The sequence below is a fragment of the Buceros rhinoceros genome, unplaced genomic scaffold, assembly GCF_000710305.1.
Source record: "Buceros rhinoceros silvestris isolate BGI_N320 unplaced genomic scaffold, ASM71030v1 scaffold6709, whole genome shotgun sequence".
NCBI classification, from domain to species: domain Eukaryota; kingdom Metazoa; phylum Chordata; class Aves; order Bucerotiformes; family Bucerotidae; genus Buceros; species Buceros rhinoceros.
In genome coordinates, this window is record NW_010429751.1 from 36252 (window position 1) to 54683 (window position 18432).

At 40.2% G+C, this 18432-nt stretch overlaps 1 protein-coding gene across 1 annotated transcript in view; it reads left to right on the forward strand.

The window, feature by feature from the left end:
- DIP2C (DIP2 disco-interacting protein 2 homolog C (Drosophila)) overlaps positions 1-18432 on the forward strand; it is a gene marked incomplete at its 5' end in the record, with an annotated part of 112069 nt that overhangs the window by 35778 nt on the left and 57859 nt on the right. The window contains 7 exons of the mRNA XM_010142772.1: positions 3168-3307; positions 4895-5031; positions 7221-7429; positions 8242-8356; positions 11773-11974; positions 14029-14138; positions 14980-15060. Coding sequence (XP_010141074.1) covers positions 3168-3307; positions 4895-5031; positions 7221-7429; positions 8242-8356; positions 11773-11974; positions 14029-14138; positions 14980-15060 — 994 coding nt within the window. The remainder of the gene's footprint in view (positions 1-3167; positions 3308-4894; positions 5032-7220; positions 7430-8241; positions 8357-11772; positions 11975-14028; positions 14139-14979; positions 15061-18432) is intronic.

Here is an 18432-nt window from a genome sequence, read left to right on the forward strand (position 1 = left end):
GAATTGGCTGGGTGGTCACATACAGAATGTAGTGGTCAATGACTCGATGTCCAGATGGAGATCGGTGACAAGTGGTGTTCCTCAGGGGTCTGTACTGGTACCAGTGCTGCTTCGTAACTTCATCAATGACAAGAGATTCAAGTGCACCCTCGGGAAGTTTGCAGGTGACACCAAGCTGAGTGGGGCAGCTGACACACCAGAGTGATGGAATGCAATCTAGAGGGACCTGGACAAGCTGGAGAAGTGGGCCAATGTCAACCTCGTGAGGTTCAACAAAGCCGAGTGCAAGGTCCTGAACCTGGTTGGGGTAATCCCTGGTATCAGTACAGGCTGGTGGATGATGTGATTGAGAGCAGCTCTGCGGAGAAGAACTTGGGGTTACTGGTGGATGAAAGACTGGACACAAGCCAGCAACATGCACTCTCAAACCAGAAAGCCAACTACATCCTGGGCTGCATTAAACAAAGCATGGACAACAGGTTGAGGAAAGTGATTCTGCTGCTCTGCTCTGCTGAAACCCCACCTGGAGTGCTGTGTCCAGCTCTGGAGTCCTCAACACAGGAAGGACATGGACCTGTTGGAGCAGGAGCAGATGTAGAGAAGGGCCACAAAAATTATCAGAGGGATGGAACACCTCTGCTGTGAAGAAAGGCTGAGACGGTTGAAGTTGTTCAGCCTGGAGGAATCTCTGGGGATACCTTATTGCAGCCTTTCAGTACTTAAAGGGGACTTAGAAGAAAGGTGGGGACAGACTTCTTAGCAGTTCCTGTTGTGATAGGATGAGGGGCAATGGTTTTAATCTAAAAAGGGGAGATTTAGACTAGATAGAAGGAAGACTTTTTTACAAGAAAGGTGGTGAAACACTCTCCCACGTTGTCCAGAGAACCAGTTAATACCCCATTCCTGAAAACACTCAGGGTCAGGTTGAATGAGGCCCTGAGCAACCTGATGAGTTGAAGATGTCCCTGCTCATTGCACAGCGGGTTGGACCTTCAGAGGTCTCTTCCAAACCAAACTGTTCTATGATTCTGTGATTTATTTCTCATCGCCTTCCCAAGTGATTTTTCTCTTTGGGTTTGGCAGAGGTATTTGTTTTAGGGATGTTTCCATGTGGGTATCATGGACAGGACAAAATAAGATATGTTGCAGGATTGTTGCTGACAAGATGCTTTCTAAGATGTTGTATATGTGGTGTCAGGTGCTTGGCTCCATCCTGGTCCTGTGAATGTTTTTCCTTTTTGTGTCAGATAACTAGTTGCTTGCAAAAGGAGTCAAGCACAGTTAACCGGTGTCTCATTCAAGGATACCAGAAGTACTCTGGAACTGCAACTCTGAAATGCCTGTCCTGTGGTCCCCAGGTCCTCAGCACCATCTCTTTCCTTCTGCACACCTGCTTCCTTTGCACGGTGCTTCCTGCTAACCCGGGCAAAGCTGTTACCTCAACCCGGGCCACAGGAAGTGTGGCTTTACTGTCAGGTCCCCTAACTGTTCCTAGCAGACCTCATGCCTCCAGCTTGCCTCTGTGGCACCCCCGTTCTTTACACAGTGGCTGTCTTTCAAAGCTGCGCCTGCTCGTCTTCTGGCAGTCTTTGGATGTGATAAGTAGTGCAAGAAAATGTATGTGATGGAAGTCTGGATGGCCTCTACTGCTAGAAGGTTGTGAGAAGTTGTGTGTGCCTTTCTTCTCACGAGCAGTAAAATGTATGCTTTGGGGAGCGAGGATGAGAGGAGGTTGATCAATAATGTCACTGAAAGTTCCTTTTACATGATGGGAATGTTATTTATCACACCTGCTTGTTTACTAGAACCATTTGTTATGCTCTAATGCATTTTCAAGCATGCCCACATCCTTCTTTGTTGACAATGTCACTTGAGAAATATGCCTCGTAAAACCTATTAATTGAAATTTATGGAGCCGATCACTGCAAGGCTTATGTGAGCATGGCTGGCTAAAGCCATCTAGTATTTCAAGCACAGCAGAGGAGAAACGTTGTATAAAAGGACATTAACTGTTCAAAACAGTTATGTTATGATGGACTATTTAGGAAAAAACGCCTAAGTTTGAATTAAATATTGGCTGTTGTATCACTCTTGAAAATAGCTGGAGTCTGGCTGCTGTGCATGGATGCATTATCCACACTCAGATCAGCATCGCGCTAGCTTCCGGTTTTGCATTTTAAAATGCAGGACAGTGTAAAAATCTTTCTAGACAGGAAAAGCCCTGGCATATTCCCTTGACTTAATAATAACTTGCATACGTCAACATTCATTTGCTCAAGCCACGCTCTCCATACATATAATTGTATCCGCTGATACAGCAGGCGGTTCTATATGGAAACCAAGCTGACAGACGGCTTGTGCTGGTGCGGTGGCATCGCGCAGTGCGGCAGCAGTGAATCTGAGCAGTGAGGTGTTACAAAGAGGCTGCGTTGACATTTTGACCATGGCTGATGAAGGTGTAATTTGTTTTAATTTTCATGGGGTAAATTAGAATAGGAAGAGTTCAATTATATGCTAAATAAAGTTGGTGAAGACTTTGCAGCTCCCACAGATACTTGACAGTGAATCTATTACAGCCTCGTTTCTTCTGTTTAGAAGTTTTAAATGCTCAAGTGTTGGGAATGGCAAGTCATACCTGTGGTTTAGACACAGCGTAAGTGTGTTCCAGTCTTGGCATTGATACTAGCATTTCAGAGCTGGGCTTTTAGTCTGTCAGGTGAGTTTAGTTTCCTGGTTTTCCCCAACATAGGTCACACATGAGAGTTTATCAAGTTATCTACTCATAAGTTCCAAATATTTAGAGTGCAGTTTCCTTCCACATCACCTGCACTACCTCTCAGCATTTTTAGAACAGGGCAAAAGTCTTTTACTTGGCTGATCAAACACTCTTTATAAATCTGAAAATTAAATACAAGCTCTTTTGCATAAAAGTTAGGCGTTACTTTCATCTCTGCAGCACCATAGAGGTGGCTACTGAATGGGAGAGCTGACAGACATAATTTCTAAGAATGGCTGAAAACCAGAATTCTATCTGGTCTAGTAGGGGGAAAGGAAGGTGAAATTTTAAACTCTCAAACAGAGGAGTATATGTAATAGCAGTCCATTAAGTATAAGTAAATTATTATGTCTGCCTGATGCTGCACTGATGGTAAAACCCGTGGTTGCAGGCCAACAGATGACAGCAATCAGCCACCGGGCAGAGGAGTCCTGTCCATGCATGGTCTCACTTACGGAGTGATTCGAGTGGACTCTGAAGAGAAGCTTTCTGTTCTGACTGTCCAGGATGTTGGCTTGGTGATGCCAGGAGGTAAGGAACTTTCTTTGAAACATACTATGATTCGTCTATTTAAGTAATCAGCTGTAGAAAGGAATAAGTGGGCTGTTGGACAACAAGCTTTGGGGTTAGAACACATGTACTTGAAAACATTTTAGTCCAAAAGCATTACCTTGTAGAAGTACATGGTCTGGAAATCCCAAGAGTTTTTCTCTGTGTTTATCTCAGTGGCTGTCTTTACTCACGTAAGTGGTGTGCTTTAAACAACCTGTCACCATGTCAAACCATCCATTCCAACTGTGAGATACCGGTACAGAAAAGAAGAAAGTTGGATTCTCATGTCTGGAGGCTATAAATAAATATCCATAAGCCTAATGCAGATGAGGCTTGGTAGTGAAAATTTTCATAACCTATGCTAAGGATCAACAAAATTGCTATCTTAAAGCTTGCAAGGTGTTTTTACAAATAACCTTGTGCTATCACCCAGTTATTAAAAAGAGAACGTATGACTGAACAGTTCATGTTGATAAATTTAAACTGAAACCAGTGATTCTAAAGATGAAGATAAGCTTTTTCATAAGAGAGCTAGATTTTAAATGAGGTGTTAGAGACGAGGAAAGGATAGTACTATCATTTTTCATAAGAGAATGTTTGTTATGCACCAAAGGAAAAAAGCATAATGATGCATCTTACAGAATTTCAGTTGAATAACTTAAAATAAAGGAAGGTAAGAGTGGTTGTTGTCCAGTAGTTATCGTATAAGATATTCTTACATATGTCCCATTCTGCACTTCATACTACATTCTGATCATTTTAATAAAGTACATGCTCCTGTGTGCCCTCAGAGTGAGAGAAAGGTCATTCAAGATTCTTTACACTTGTAAGACGAGCAGCTTTATTTCTGGTTTCCCTTGTTCATCCTATCCTCTTTCCAGCTGCAAAATCTGAACATGCTGGACTCCAGCTCCTGTGATTATAGCTAAAGCAGCATACCTGATCCTTATTCACATGATTGACACTTAAAATAGTGCTTCTTCCTTAGACCAGTGCTTTCTCATCCTTCCCGTTTAGCTCCTGCTGCCCCTGCAGTCCTTAAAACCAGTGAGAGGGAGTCTGAGCTCTGATAAATTCTTAGCAAAACAACCATACCGGTCTGCTAGAATATCTTGATTTTTCATATGATGTTACTTATGAGAGGTGGATTTCCTGGCTGCTTGCCTCCCTGGCAGTGTAATTATTATCAAGAGCTCCATAAGGGTATTTCATTTTGCATTGACTGCAGCAAATCCGGTCTTCAGTGTGCAAAACTGGGAACACAGTCTGGTTTCACAGCAATATCAGAGCAGCTTAAGTTTTGGAGAGCAAGCAAATCAGGTTTTGTTATCAGTGTAAAGACTGAGTTTACACAAAGATCTTTGCGTTCTTTGTATAAATGTATTTGTAATGTAAATAATATTTTATAATGTTGAACACCTTAATGTTTGAGAAATGGATTGTTAGACGTTAGTCTACAATTATTTATTTGTTTATCAACTCCACCGCAATGCCTTTCCCACAGCATCTATGTTATTCTGTAGTTTGTATTACAATAATTTTTAAAGTCCTTTGCCCTCCCTCTAGCTATAATGTGTTCAGTGAAGCCAGATGGAATTCCTCAGCTCTGTAAAACAGATGAAATAGGAGAACTTTGTGTATGTGCTATTGCAACGGGTACATCATATTATGGACTCTCAGGCATGACCAAAAATACTTTTGAGGTAAGCTGAACAAAACTGCTATATAAAATCCTTCCTCATTAACTTCTTCTATTTCAAGATAGTATTTGACATAAAATATTGATAGTAGTAACATCAGAATAGCAGTAATAATCAATGCTTGTGGCTTGGGACTTGTACTCTAGCTAGATAATCTGCACTGAAGCCCATTTCATTAAGTGCAGTAGTAGATCTTAATGTGGGTTTAGTTTTGCTCTGAAGAGCTTTAATTTTGAAAGAAGCTAGCAGGGGCTGAAAAAATCGGAAGGAAAGCAGAAAGAAAGAAAAAGTTCAAAAGGTAATACTGTACAAGTCTATGAGCTAGCTATATGCAGAATTTGATTGTTGCAAACAGTAAGAAGGCTGATGGGTATCTTTAAAAAACAGTTCCCAACATTTCCACAACACAGCCAGCATTAAAGACTTGCATTTGTACAGAATCCTGACAGATGTAGTCTTCAAGAGGAATCTGAATAGCAAAGATACCTTTTCCTAATGAGTCCCCATCTGCTTTTGTTTGACTCACTGTCCTGGTTCTCACCTTAGGAGAAAGCCTTTTTGCTCTGTGGAATCTGTTTTCCAGTAGGTTCCAGCTCCAGTTCACCAGCTGCATTGATGGCTCTGTTATTAACTTCTGCTGAAGCCAGTATGAAGGGCTGAACAAATCAGAGAAATATTGGGGAAAAAAAAAATTGAGCTATTTATTAAGTACTGATCATTTTCTGTTTTAATTTTTGAAAAACAAGTTAAGTAAAACACATTTCTATTTCCCTTAACAAATGGTCTGATATTACCATTTTTAATAGACCAAACATGACTAATATTTCCTGCAAAATGCACATCTTATTGTTGTAAACACTGTACATTTAATGATTCGTGGAGAATAGTGGTTACAATTTTCCATCCTGCTATTGAAGCCAGACATCCTACTATGCTGTTGTGATCTGAAACTTGTTGGTAGCCGATTACTGTGCTACAAGTAAAATTGGCAATACCCTGTATGAATGATAATCCCGGATTTGACATGTTTCAGAGCAGAAAGGTACTTACATTCATTTTGTAGTTCTTGCTGTAATTGTAAAATCATTCATAATGCATAACTGGTTCTGCAGTTTAACAGCGTATTTAGATTGATTTAGACTTAATCCTAATGGTAAGCAAATAAATTTCCATTGAGTGAGCATTTTTAAAAAGTTAAGCATGTTCTTAGGAGCCCTCTACAAGTGGGCCTTTTTTTGCATTTTACTGTGTAATTCATGTTGCAGGTGTTAAAGAGTCAGAGTTTTGTGTTCCTCAAATGAATTGTGGCTGAGGATGTATAAGCATTAAATCAGTTCAATAAGAGTCACCCATGGGCATCTGGCAGCAGAATTTGACCTTTCTTTTTAGATGAGCCTTGAAGGACACTGTATAGCCATGGTCTTCCACTTGCCGTTTTCTTAAATAACTTACCTTTAGCCTGTTTCAGTTTAAAGAAGGAATGGCAGGGAAGTGCGGTTGTGTCAAAGTAGCTCACGTGCCAGAAGGACAACCCTGTGGTAGTTGGGATAGAAAAAGCAGTAGAAATCTATCTTGTGGAAGTCATGTATGCGTCTGGTGTTCAAACATTTGGAGAAGCTCTGTACAGGGCTGTATTTTCACCTTGAGACGTGGCATTGTGCGGACTTAATTGACCTAAGACAAAGATGTGGTCAGCTGCAAGAGTCGTTAGTGTACAGTACCTTAAAAAAGCTCCACGTCTAGCCTCCTTATTTCTCTGTAGTCTGTTGGTAATGAGCGTGAGGTACCGCAAAGAATTTCCGCTGTGATGTTTAGGATATAATCTCTCAGTAACTTGAGATAACCTAATCTCAGGTTAGCTGCACTCTGCATGGCAGATTATTTTATTCAATACCGTTTATGTTGATTTACAGTTTTCTAAAGGTCATAACTGATCTACAGAGCCATGGGTAGGGAAAATGTGTGTGGTAAACAGACTGGGATTGAATTTGCTGGAACTCAGGTACTGCAAATTACACACACTAGTCTAGGAGTTTCTTGAAACTTCCTTTATGATAAGTGGAGAGTAAAGAGCATCACCGGTGACCTATGTAATTCATTCCTGAAGAGCCATCCAAGAGAGCATGCCTGAAATATTTTGCAACATGATCTTTGTGTATAGAATTGAAGACCTGTGTTTCTCTGTCTTACAGGTGTTTCCTATGACCAGTTCTGGGGGCCCCATCACTGAATATCCTTTTATAAGGACTGGACTACTAGGCTTTATAGGACCAGGTGGACTTGTCTTTGTTATTGGCAAAATGGATGGTTTGATGGTTGTCAGTGGAAGAAGACATAATGCTGATGACATTGTAGCAACAGCATTGGCTGTGGAACCAATGAAATTTGTCTATAGGGGAAGGTTCGAGCCTTTCTTTTCTAATATTATGTAGAAATCCTTCTTTTGCTTAGGCTGGGTGTAAGTGACCCAAAATGTCCTCAGAAGGCAGTGCCTAATTTGCGCTGTGGTTTCCCTCCATTGCTATTCATATTACTAGAACCAGGAGAAAGCAGAGGGAGACCTAAGACAGTGTTGAGGCAGACTTTAGAGACCAAGGTCCGAAACTGTGATTATTAAAATTTTCAGTTGAACAGCTGGTTAATTCTGAAGGTGTTGACTCAACACAATCCTTTCTGTCTGAATTGAACAGTTCCAATATGCCTAACACTGAAGTTCTTGAATATGGCAGCAGTTCGCTATGTGACCTTCCTAATCTGCTGAAACTGAGCAGGAGACGTCTCAGACTTCTGAAGGGCCTAATGCAGTAACATGCACTCACACTTGATCATATGGGAGACCTCTCACGAAGTGATGCTGCAATTACTTTCTTCTAAGATAGGGCCAAAGAAGGTGGTTATGCTGACTTGTGTAATAGTTTAACAACAACCTTGATCTAAATTTAGTGCTTTTCTTATCCCAAGAAGGTTCACTTCTCCAACCCTGCTGTGACATTATGTGTGTATTTACACAATTCTAGAACAAAGCCTCCTATTTCTCCTCCAGAACTTACCCAAAGCTGTTCTTGTTGCTTTTTCCCCATATAAAAATACAAATTGATGCACCAGTCGACTGAGTTATAAATAACAAAATCATAGTTACGGAGGATTAACTTGGAAGACAGGTTTTTCCATCTGTCCTGGCACTAAATACACTTGTCTCCTTCTCTTCTACAGAATAGCGGTGTTTTCAGTCAGTGTGCTGCACGATGAAAGGATAGTTATTGTTGCTGAGCAAAGGCCAGATTCCACAGAGGAAGACAGTTTTCAATGGATGAGTAGAGTTCTGCAGGTAATGCTCTTTATGTACATTTGGAAGCTACTTTTTTCTTGCTTTATGTTCTTTATATTGATTTTTCAGACCCCCAAGGTAACTGACATTTGTCTTTAAGTAATTGTAAGTCCACCTTCAGTTGCACTTCCACTAATCAGGGCAAAATCAGGTTCTCCTAAATGACAGTTCCTATCTGGGCTACATGTATCCAGAGAGTGATCCCTTTCCTAATCAAAATGCTGTAAGAAAACAGGGTTGAATTGAAATACGGAACAGCATGGAGAGTAGCATATGCTTTATAAGGATATAGTCATTCATTACTTCAAAAGGGTAATGAATGGATGTATTATATAATCTTACTGTCAAAAGCTACCACAGTCTCTTACTAAACAGTTATTGGCACTGCTAAGGAGTTAACCGCCTATCAGCAAAAGTACGTGTACATATCTGAGCTAGATCTCCGTGTTTTTTTCTTTAATCACTGGGACATAATGAACGTGTTTTTAGTGCTCTGCGTTGACAGCTAAAATAAACTGAATGAAGCACAACCTAAAAATGTCAATTTCTCTCCACTGAAATAAAGTGATTAGCTCAGATCTCGGTATCTCGAGTGAGGTTATCTGCACAGAGGACACCTATTGCAAAGAATCCCATACTAGCTGTCCGGTCAGTCATGCAAGGCACGTACCACTGTGATGAAACCAACCTTGGTTCAGTTGTTTGACCAGAAGACAGAAGCAACTGAAAAAATGTTGATCACCTCCTTACATAGAGCAGTCCCAAGTTAAGGCAGTATCATTACCATACTACAACTCTAATGTCCACACACAAGAAATTAGATACTTTAGAGAGCAGTCATCTTCCATCTCCTCCATCTCCATAGTTAAGCCAATTCTCACTCAAAAGCAATAGGTTTAGTGGAGATGTGATCAAATTAAGTCTATCTGTTGCTTCCTTGTGAAATGGTCTTGGCTTTATCTACAGATGGTCACCTGTTACTTCCACTTCCCTTTCCTACCTTCCTTTCTGTCCTTCCTCAAGGGCTCTTCTCAGGTAAATATATAGTAAACATCTCTTTTCCTTTACCCAAGAGCCAAAGAAAAAGACCCCACATAATTCAGAGAAGGTGTTTTTATTCGTTATTGCTTTGGACTGAATAAAAAAGGGAATCTGTCTACTATATCCTTGAAGAAACTGAACAAATAAGCTTTCACCTGTCTCAAGACAGGTTTATCTGCTGTCTTGATTTAAAAGATAGCTACGTTTCGTGCAGCTAGAGGCATCTCATGTTCACAGTAGATGTAAATTACTACCAAGAAAAGCTAGAATCTCTGCTTGGCCATCACACTGAAAGCCTCTGAAACACCTAGCAGGATCTCGGGCAGCTGTCGCAGAAGGAAAGGCTTTTAGATTGTTCATGCTTCGATACTTTTTATCAAATAGCAAGCTCTTAAAGGTTGAAACTCTGGACTTAGACTTCTCCTGTTTCCATAGCTGAGCATTTTTATGACTTTTAGAGTAACTGTGTTACACCATCACAGCCAGTAGAATTCAGTACTGAACACTGTTGCCAAAAGTCAATCCTGTTATTCTGAGTGTGAACAAGTCACAGCAGTGTCTGACAACGGGAATCCATATATCAAAGTAAACGTATGTGTGGCTGCTTTCATGAGTGAAGCCTGCAACTCTGGCATGCATCACTATGTGACCAAGAAGTTTCTGGTTCTACCTCAGCTGTGGGCAGAGGTGGAGGACAGAAACCAGGAAGATGTGGGATGTTTTGTCCCTCCTCAATCAGAGTTTTGATGACAGATGACAGGAAATGGTAGCCAGTTGAATCTGAATCATCTGCTAGTGATGAGCAATACAGCAATATCATACTTGTGTCGTGACTTTCAATGACATCCACAATAACAAACTCTACCGAATGGCTACTCATTTCTGATGGTATTTGTGAGACTCATCTGACACCCTGCCTGTGCTGCCCTGGGCCAGCCCTGCCCTGCGCTGCCTGGTTACTTGCCCTGTGAAGGTTTTCCTTCAGACTGAAGTCAGATGAGGATCCCATGATTTATCATTGCTTTTCAAAACCTACAAACAACATTACGATTAGGAGGTTATGATAGTTTCTGCCAGAAACATGAGACATTGTGTGTTGACTGTCATATATATCTCGCTATTGCTGACCTTTCAGGTAGGATGTCCATAGAGCAGCAGCGAGGTCTTCCAATGCTGCTGTGAGATCTAGGGCTACTAAAACTGCAATGTTGGTAAAATGAATAACTGCTTTATTAGTATTTCTTACAAAATTTTGCAATCATTGAAAAACTAAGCAAACAGAAGCCAAAAGCAAAACATTACTTAAAGTCTCTGTAGAAGTAATCAGTGATTTATCAGATTACGCTTTACATGACTATGAATGATTATTTGATTCTCAGAATACAGATTGTATCTTCAAGACAACAGACATATGTGTTCACTTTTCTCACAGTTAAAAATTAAAATGCAAGTTGAGTAAATCATATTTTTGAACAATTAACTACTCATTAGAGATGCTGTCTGTAATTTTGTTTCTCAGTGTGCATGGATGTCTGAAGCTGTTTTTTCTAACACACTTGTTCCAATTTTTCTTACCACTGTAAAAAAAAAACCTAGTTAAAATGTCTATGGAATTAAAATCCAAGTGTGTGGATATTCATGTTTATCAAAATAAAGTACATAGATACAGTGCTTTATAGATTCCATGAAAGTGATGCACTTTACTCCACGTGTCAGACAATGAACATGGTTACCTAAAAGATTCAAAGATGCTTATTTTCCAGGTGTTCATTCAATGGATTTTTTTAATAGTTTTCCCTTATATTGTTGTATTTTCCCATTGCTGCCTCACAATCTTTTACACAGCAATCAAGGATTGAAGCAATTATTATCTTAGAAAAAAATTTAAAAATTCGTAAGCTACACACATCAGGAGGTGTATGGTGATACAAATGCAGTCTTCGGAATTTTTCTTTGCTCTGCAAGTTGGACCAGACATTGATAGGAATCCTTTGAATTTTAATCCTGAGAAGCGTGCAGGTTAAAATCAGTTTCACACGGGTTGCCAACTCAGCTTAGCAATAGCTCTCCAGGATACACGCTACTAACCTGCCTAGGAGGGATGCCTAGGTAGCATTTCTGAATAGATTTCTGTGTGTTTATCACCAGGTTTTTGTTTGCTCTTTTATCTTCTGGAATGAGTGTAGTAACATCAGTGTTAACACTTTTGTCCATCTGTTCCCACTGAAAAGAATCTCCTTATCATGACATTGCTGAAGTGTCTCTCCATTGCCAGTTAATTATTAGGGCTGTTTTATGCAGTAGTTCAGAACATGTGCTTATTGGAATGATGAAAAATTGGCCTTTCATTAAAATCCACTTCCTGCTTTTTTTAGGCTATTGACAGTATTCATCAAGTGGGAGTCTACTGCTTAGCACTCGTACCAGCAAACACGCTTCCCAAGACGCCGCTGGGAGGAATACACCTGTCAGAAACCAAACAGCTCTTCTTGGAAGGATCGCTGCATCCTTGTAACGTGCTGATGTGTCCCCACACATGTGTAACAAACCTGCCTAAACCACGGCAAAAACAACCAGGTAAGATGGGTGAAGGCAAAGGGACCGTGACTTAACGCTGTGCGTTTGTGGTACTGTATGGAACAAAATCAAGTAACTGTTAATGCAGGTGAGAATCAGCTCGGTCAGCTGCTCCTGTAAATATTCCAGGTGTGTTAAGGACATCATTGGTTCTGGCAGAAGCTAGAAGTACATTCTCAAAGAGTTCAAGGAAAACTGCTCCAAAAGCCTAAGTTCAGTAAAGATGAAGACATTTTTATCACTCTACAAGGTGCTGCTGAGACCACAGCAGGAGTTCTTTGTAAATTCGTTGGTTACCTTTAAAGAGATGGACTGGGACCAAAACAGAGAAAGACAAAATCTTGGCTTATTGGAAGGTTGAGTCGGTAAAGTACAAATAGGGAGGAAGAGAACTTTTGACATTAAATAACACTGTTGGAAGAAGAGGAAAAACTGGTTGTGAATAATTAAAACCAAGGAGTAAGGGTAAACATTTTTATCTGAGTAGGGAGGTTCTGGATTACTCTTACAGTGGGTATAGTTGAGGGAAAACCCTAAGTTTTAAGATGATTCCTTGGAAGTTCTGCCACACTTCATGAAGAATAGTGGGTGAAATGGTGCCCGAGGCACTGACTCAAGAGACCAACAAAGCCCTTGTAGCCTGCTGTAGTTCAGTCACTGGTTACTCATGCCCAATGACCAACCAAATTTTAGCAAATCTTTGACTTTTTAATCCCATTGTAGGTTTTAGTACTCAGATTAATTTTAAGGATTTCTGAATCTTTAGCCTCAGGTTTAAGACCTGAATTCAGCTGCATTAGACTAAGTGTTGGTTACTTTCCACCTTGAAAACCAGCTTGGAATATGAAGTGGTTTTACCCTCTGGATCTCAAATATGTGGACTATCCATCACAAAGTCAGTGCAATTTTGCCAAAGCTATCAGCTTGTTTCTTTATTTAAAACCTTTGGCAACTGTTTCAGAAATCAAACCCATAATCTCAGTTTGTGGATGCTGGGAATGTCAGAGGTTAATAGTGACTTGCACTAACTTTATGGAAGCAATAAAGCCTTGAACTGCAGTGCTCTCTTTGGTATTTCCTTGTTGCCACTTTACAAAGTAATCACTGAATTAGGATCAGTGCAGTAGAGATGCTTATAGGTACGTTATGTGTACATTATATATCATTGTGGTAAAAGCAATGACAGAACAAGAAACCAAACCAATAGGATCACATTCTCCCATTTTGTGTAGTTATGACACAGCCAGAGGGTGTTGCTTTCATATTTTTAAAACAAAGCAGTCTCTAGACAGTGTTTATTGCCATTATCTGGTTACTCACACATCTCTTATTCTGACACTAATACCACATACCATCACTGAAACAAAGCCTGGATGTCACAGACCAGAAGTAAAGCCTGGTATCAGTTGTAGTTGATCAGTAATCCATGCTGGAGAAGTAAATAGATGTTAACATGAGCATAAATGGTATCTGTTAGGTGTTTTTCCTTGATGGCAGCATCAAAACATCAGTGAAGTGTCAGCCACAACACCTTCCTTTCTTCTAAAGCTGTTATTTTTCTTCAGTCTTTACCTTGAGCTAAAGGGCTTGCATATATTTTATTGTATGCACCATTTGCCTTCCTAATCCTTGTCACTTCATGTCTGTAGTGTTACAGAATTGCTACTGCAGGTGGAACTTAGCCCAGAGAACAAAAGAGGCAAATGGGAACATTGTCCCTGAAGCCCAGATCCATCTCATCTGGGTTTAGGCACTTGAATGGACATGCCTAAATTAGGAGCTGAATTTTCCAAAGATTCCTCGTATCAAGGCAGACAAGGTGTGTCTCTGGCTGTAGAGAGCTAAATAGGCTCCCTAGTTAGAATCTTTAGAGAGGATGAATCCAGCTGCTTCTGGTCCATCAACCAGAGTTTGTATCAATAGTGATATGCTTAAGGTTTGGTGTTGTGGATAACAATGAGGAAAATATCACGTAATGCAAAAGAAATAAAAAGAATTTTCATCCACGAGTGAAGGACTTTTGTGGCTCTTAGCATATTTCTGCTTTATTCTAGAAATTGGCCCTGCCTCTGTGATGGTGGGGAACTTGGTCTCTGGAAAAAGAATTGCACAGGCCAGTGGTAGAGATTTAGGGCAAATAGAAGATAATGACCAAGCCAGAAAGGTAAGCTGAACTTCTCTGATATGGCTTACACTTAGCTATTTAGCATTAGGATACTTAGGAGTACACGGATTTTTTTATTATTTTTATTATTATTATTATTGTTGTTGTTGTTATTACTGTTGTTATTGTTATTATTATTGCAGAATTTGTTGATGGCTTTTTTTAATGGACACTGAAGTATTTCATTACGTTACAGATAAATACGAAGTAGACGTGAGGGGTGATCTCTGCATTTCATTTGCATGGATTTTTTTTAAATAAGTTTGCGTGGGGCAACAGAACAAAGATAGTGGAAAGTGTTAATGGGGCTTCTACAAGAAATCACCACTCATTGTATTTTTTTTAATAGCTCAAGTGGAGTCCAGTTAATTTTGTTTGCATATATGGTCCTGACCTTATTTGTTATTTTGATCCTGTAAAGTTAAGTTGAAATTCAGGTCTTTGGGGGGCTTATGTGAGTAATTAAATTAGGAAGTTCTAAGCTGTATAAATATTTATATATTTATAGTAAGAAAAAGAGAGGAAGCTAAATAATTAAAATTGTGCTTATATTTAGAGGTCAGTTAAGAACTGGCTTATTGCTCTGAAAGTATCTGTGGTAATATATCATATTACCTGCCGTGGCTCCACTTTCAGAGGGACCACTACTACTGTGCAGAAGCACCTTGCTATAAATACGTGTGATGACGAGAGAATTAATTCATGTTTGGTGCTTCTGGGTATTGATGTAGAATGTAGCATATAAATAAGAAAGACATAGCTAAACTAGGAAAAATAGTTATCTGGGTTTTAAAGCCAGAAAGTTATTTATTGTCATAACTATTACTCTGCTTTATTTTAGTTCCTCTTTCTCTCAGAAGTGTTGCAGTGGAGAGCTCAGACCACTCCTGACCACGTGCTTTACACTCTACTCAACTGCAGGGTAAGAAGCTCGGGCGTGACGGAAGTTACTCTGACAGGCTGCAGTATGGAAAATGGCACACTGGTATTTCAGCTGCACCTGCTTGTGCTATGGCTGAGCACGACCTTTCTAATACTCAGCTGTTATATTTAATGTTCACTGAGGCAGAAAGGAAGAGAGAATAGTCATTGTCAGTTGTCACAATATAGATTGCTTTTGTATCAGACAGCACGCCTTACACATTTCTCATTTCTTTTTCCACCACCTGTATGTTGTGGGTGAGCTGACTCTGCAAATCTATTTCAATACTGAACGTTCCTATACCAAAGAGTAGTATTTAATGCTGTTCACCATCCTCATTTCCAATTTGAAAAGCTCAGGCTTGGCAAAATCAAAGCATTTTCCCTAAATAAAACAGTGATTGTTGGTTTTGAGACTGGTCCATCTGGGCGAGGTATGAGAATGGGGAAGGGAGGTTAAGAGAAGAAGAAGCATGTCCAGAGTCCAACCAGGTCTCCAGAGGATCACTAAAAAATCTCTTTGCCTAGCCCACACGAGGTGTCAACAGATTTCCTAGATGATAGTAGATGACAAACCAGTAATTCCCAATACCACTGTAGAGAATGGAAGTCTGATTTCAAACCATCCTACCATCTAGACACATCTGTCAAAAACAGGGAACTTCCATAGTGTGTGAGGGTCTGCAGAAGAGGAAGGGACTGGAATAGAGCTGTTCCTCTGGGCCACATGGAGCAGCTGGTGTTGTCTCAGCCCGTGTGGTTCCTATGCAACTTGGACGGGTTCTGAAACCTCCAGCAACTTGTGAACCTCCGTGAAATGACCACTTGCTGTATTTACACGATATACTTACCTAGCCCATATTACGGTGCTGGTACCTAAGTTCAGTTTGAGGCTACCAGTAAGTCATTAAATGACCTCTTTAAATTCAGGTTAATAGCCAATATTATGTGAATATCAGCAATGTGACAGATATTAGTGAAGTAGTAATGTAGCTGTCTGTGGCAAAGTAGAAGACTTGAAAGGCTGTGCCGTTCATAGATTCAATATTACACCACTGAAATAGTGCACTGTCCTGTCCGGTAAGATCCTGAGAGAAAGACACAGTGATACATACTGTCCCATCTCCTCCTCACAGGGTGTTGCTTTTGAGGTTTAAATAAAGCCAGGCTTCCCATGCTGGCAGAAGGGTTCAAACAGTGGAAAGGAAGGACACAAGGTGCGAAACAAGGATGAACAAAATAGTTTATCATTCTATAGAAGTGAAAAAGAGTTGAATTTTGAGATTCAGTTTCTCCACTACTCTCAGTGTGGAGTACCTTATAATATGAAATTTGTTTGAGATGTAATGCTTTACATAGAAGTTTAATGTTTTATGGAAAGGAGTGACAGGTTTGGTGGGGTTTAGCCTAGACAAATATTATTACCGATCTTCAGTTCTAGTTCTGGTTTATAATATTTCCCTTTTTGTCTTCCTTGCACATTGTCTGTACACTTTGTTCTAAAACATCCAGGCATCTTGCAGTGGATGACTTAACAGAAATCCATTGAGATTAGTGTTTTCCTGTAACCCAAGCTTTTTGAGAATGTGGAATATTTCAAAATCAGCGCATTGCATTGTTTTTAGTGTGTGTCATGAAGGATTGCAACACCTTAACATTGCAGGACGCCACTTGTAAAAGACCCAAAGGGAATAATTGCCTGGTGCTTGCCAGCGATTCTTGTCCGACAAAAGCATTTTCCTTCCCTGCACTTCATATAAACACTGTCTCTCTGCTGGTTCACTTGCAGCAAGTGCCAAAAGTCTTAAATGTAAACAAGTGTCACACAGATTTACATGATTTGCAGGAATTCCCTTTCTGTGTCACGGGGGCCTGTGATTCTGATGTATGTGGGGATGTAAAGGGTCCTTCTTCACATAACTATGCAAACAGGCCATTTCTTGAAAGAAGGAACAAAGAATTTAAGTACATTCCTACTGGCAGGTCTATAGCGGCAAGGTCACCCAGACCTCAAGTCTCTCTGACCATATTTAGGGCTGGACAGATGAAAGCCATCAGTGGTCCAGCATCCATATAGTTGCATATGTTTTTAGAGGAGGCTTGCTGAGTAAAATGATCCCCACATTGTCCAGAAGACTGTTAAAATTGCCTGAAGTGCATTTCAGTAAGTGTGGTTGCTGAAGATGGTGAAGAGCAATGCTAGGTCCTGACATTGTCCTTTTTATTTTCATCAGGGTGTCCTCTTTGTTGACAGTTTGTTAAAAAGTTTGTAAATGCCAAGCCTGGTGTCTGGTAACATGCCACTGCTTCCAGTGCTAGATCTTTATCAAACTGCTCTCTCTGAAGCTTGTGGTCAAAAAAATACTGCAGTGACATGTGGGATTGTGATGCTGGATAGAAGCCAGCAATCAGGGCACATGCTTACTATTTCTTGCCTTGTTAAAATAGAGTGGAAAGAGTCTTTCTTTAAAACAGTAGACCTTCTTACTTTCACTTTTAATAAGGATAGTGACACAACGTTTTTGATTGCATTGCATTGCATTTTGATACATTGTTCTTTTTAAGTGTGTGTATATATATTCTTACATTTTTTCCCCGATTTTTTCACTCACTATTTTTATGAGAACTTAGTGCTTATGATAGGTGCCAGCTATATCACAGCAGCACTAGACACTGAAATCCTGATTTTCCACAGAACACGTGCACAAGCAGAGGTGCAGCCCTTCCCATACTGCCCTGTCCCTTTATCTCAGCCCAGACCTGGCCAGACCAGCTCTACAGTCCTGCATGCTCATATTTAGACTTCTCTTCTGAGGTGGTTCTGAATTTTGTGATACGGGTGTATACATTTCTCTAAATGTGTATTTGTGTGTGTGCATATATACTCACACATACATATATTTAGGAAATGCAAGAACTGTAAACTCATCCAATTTAAAACACCGTGTCTGTTTATAATTTGGGGTTAGTACTATTCAAAGTGCTTCAAAAAGCCAAACTCTGCACCATATTGTCACTTCCCCTTCTTTTTCGTGCTGACCAGAGTTACTCAAATTCAACAAATGCCTTTCTTCTCTATCTCATTTATATGCATGTGCTTAACTTTTGTTCCAGGCTAATTCTTTCCCCTGTCACAAAATACCATTTTCTCCTGAGTCTTTTGTCTTCTAAAGTGTTTCTGCCATTTGGCTACACTCCAGCATGCAGACAACAAAGTGTGGTTTTCAGGATTACTCTCCACAGATTCTCCAGATTGCTGCAGAGACCATAAAGGCACTGTCCTGGCTTCAGGGAAGTACAGGTTCCAGGGGCAGGACATTAGCGTGACATTAGTGAAAACACTGAGGACAGAAGGTACAGAGGAAGGGAAAGA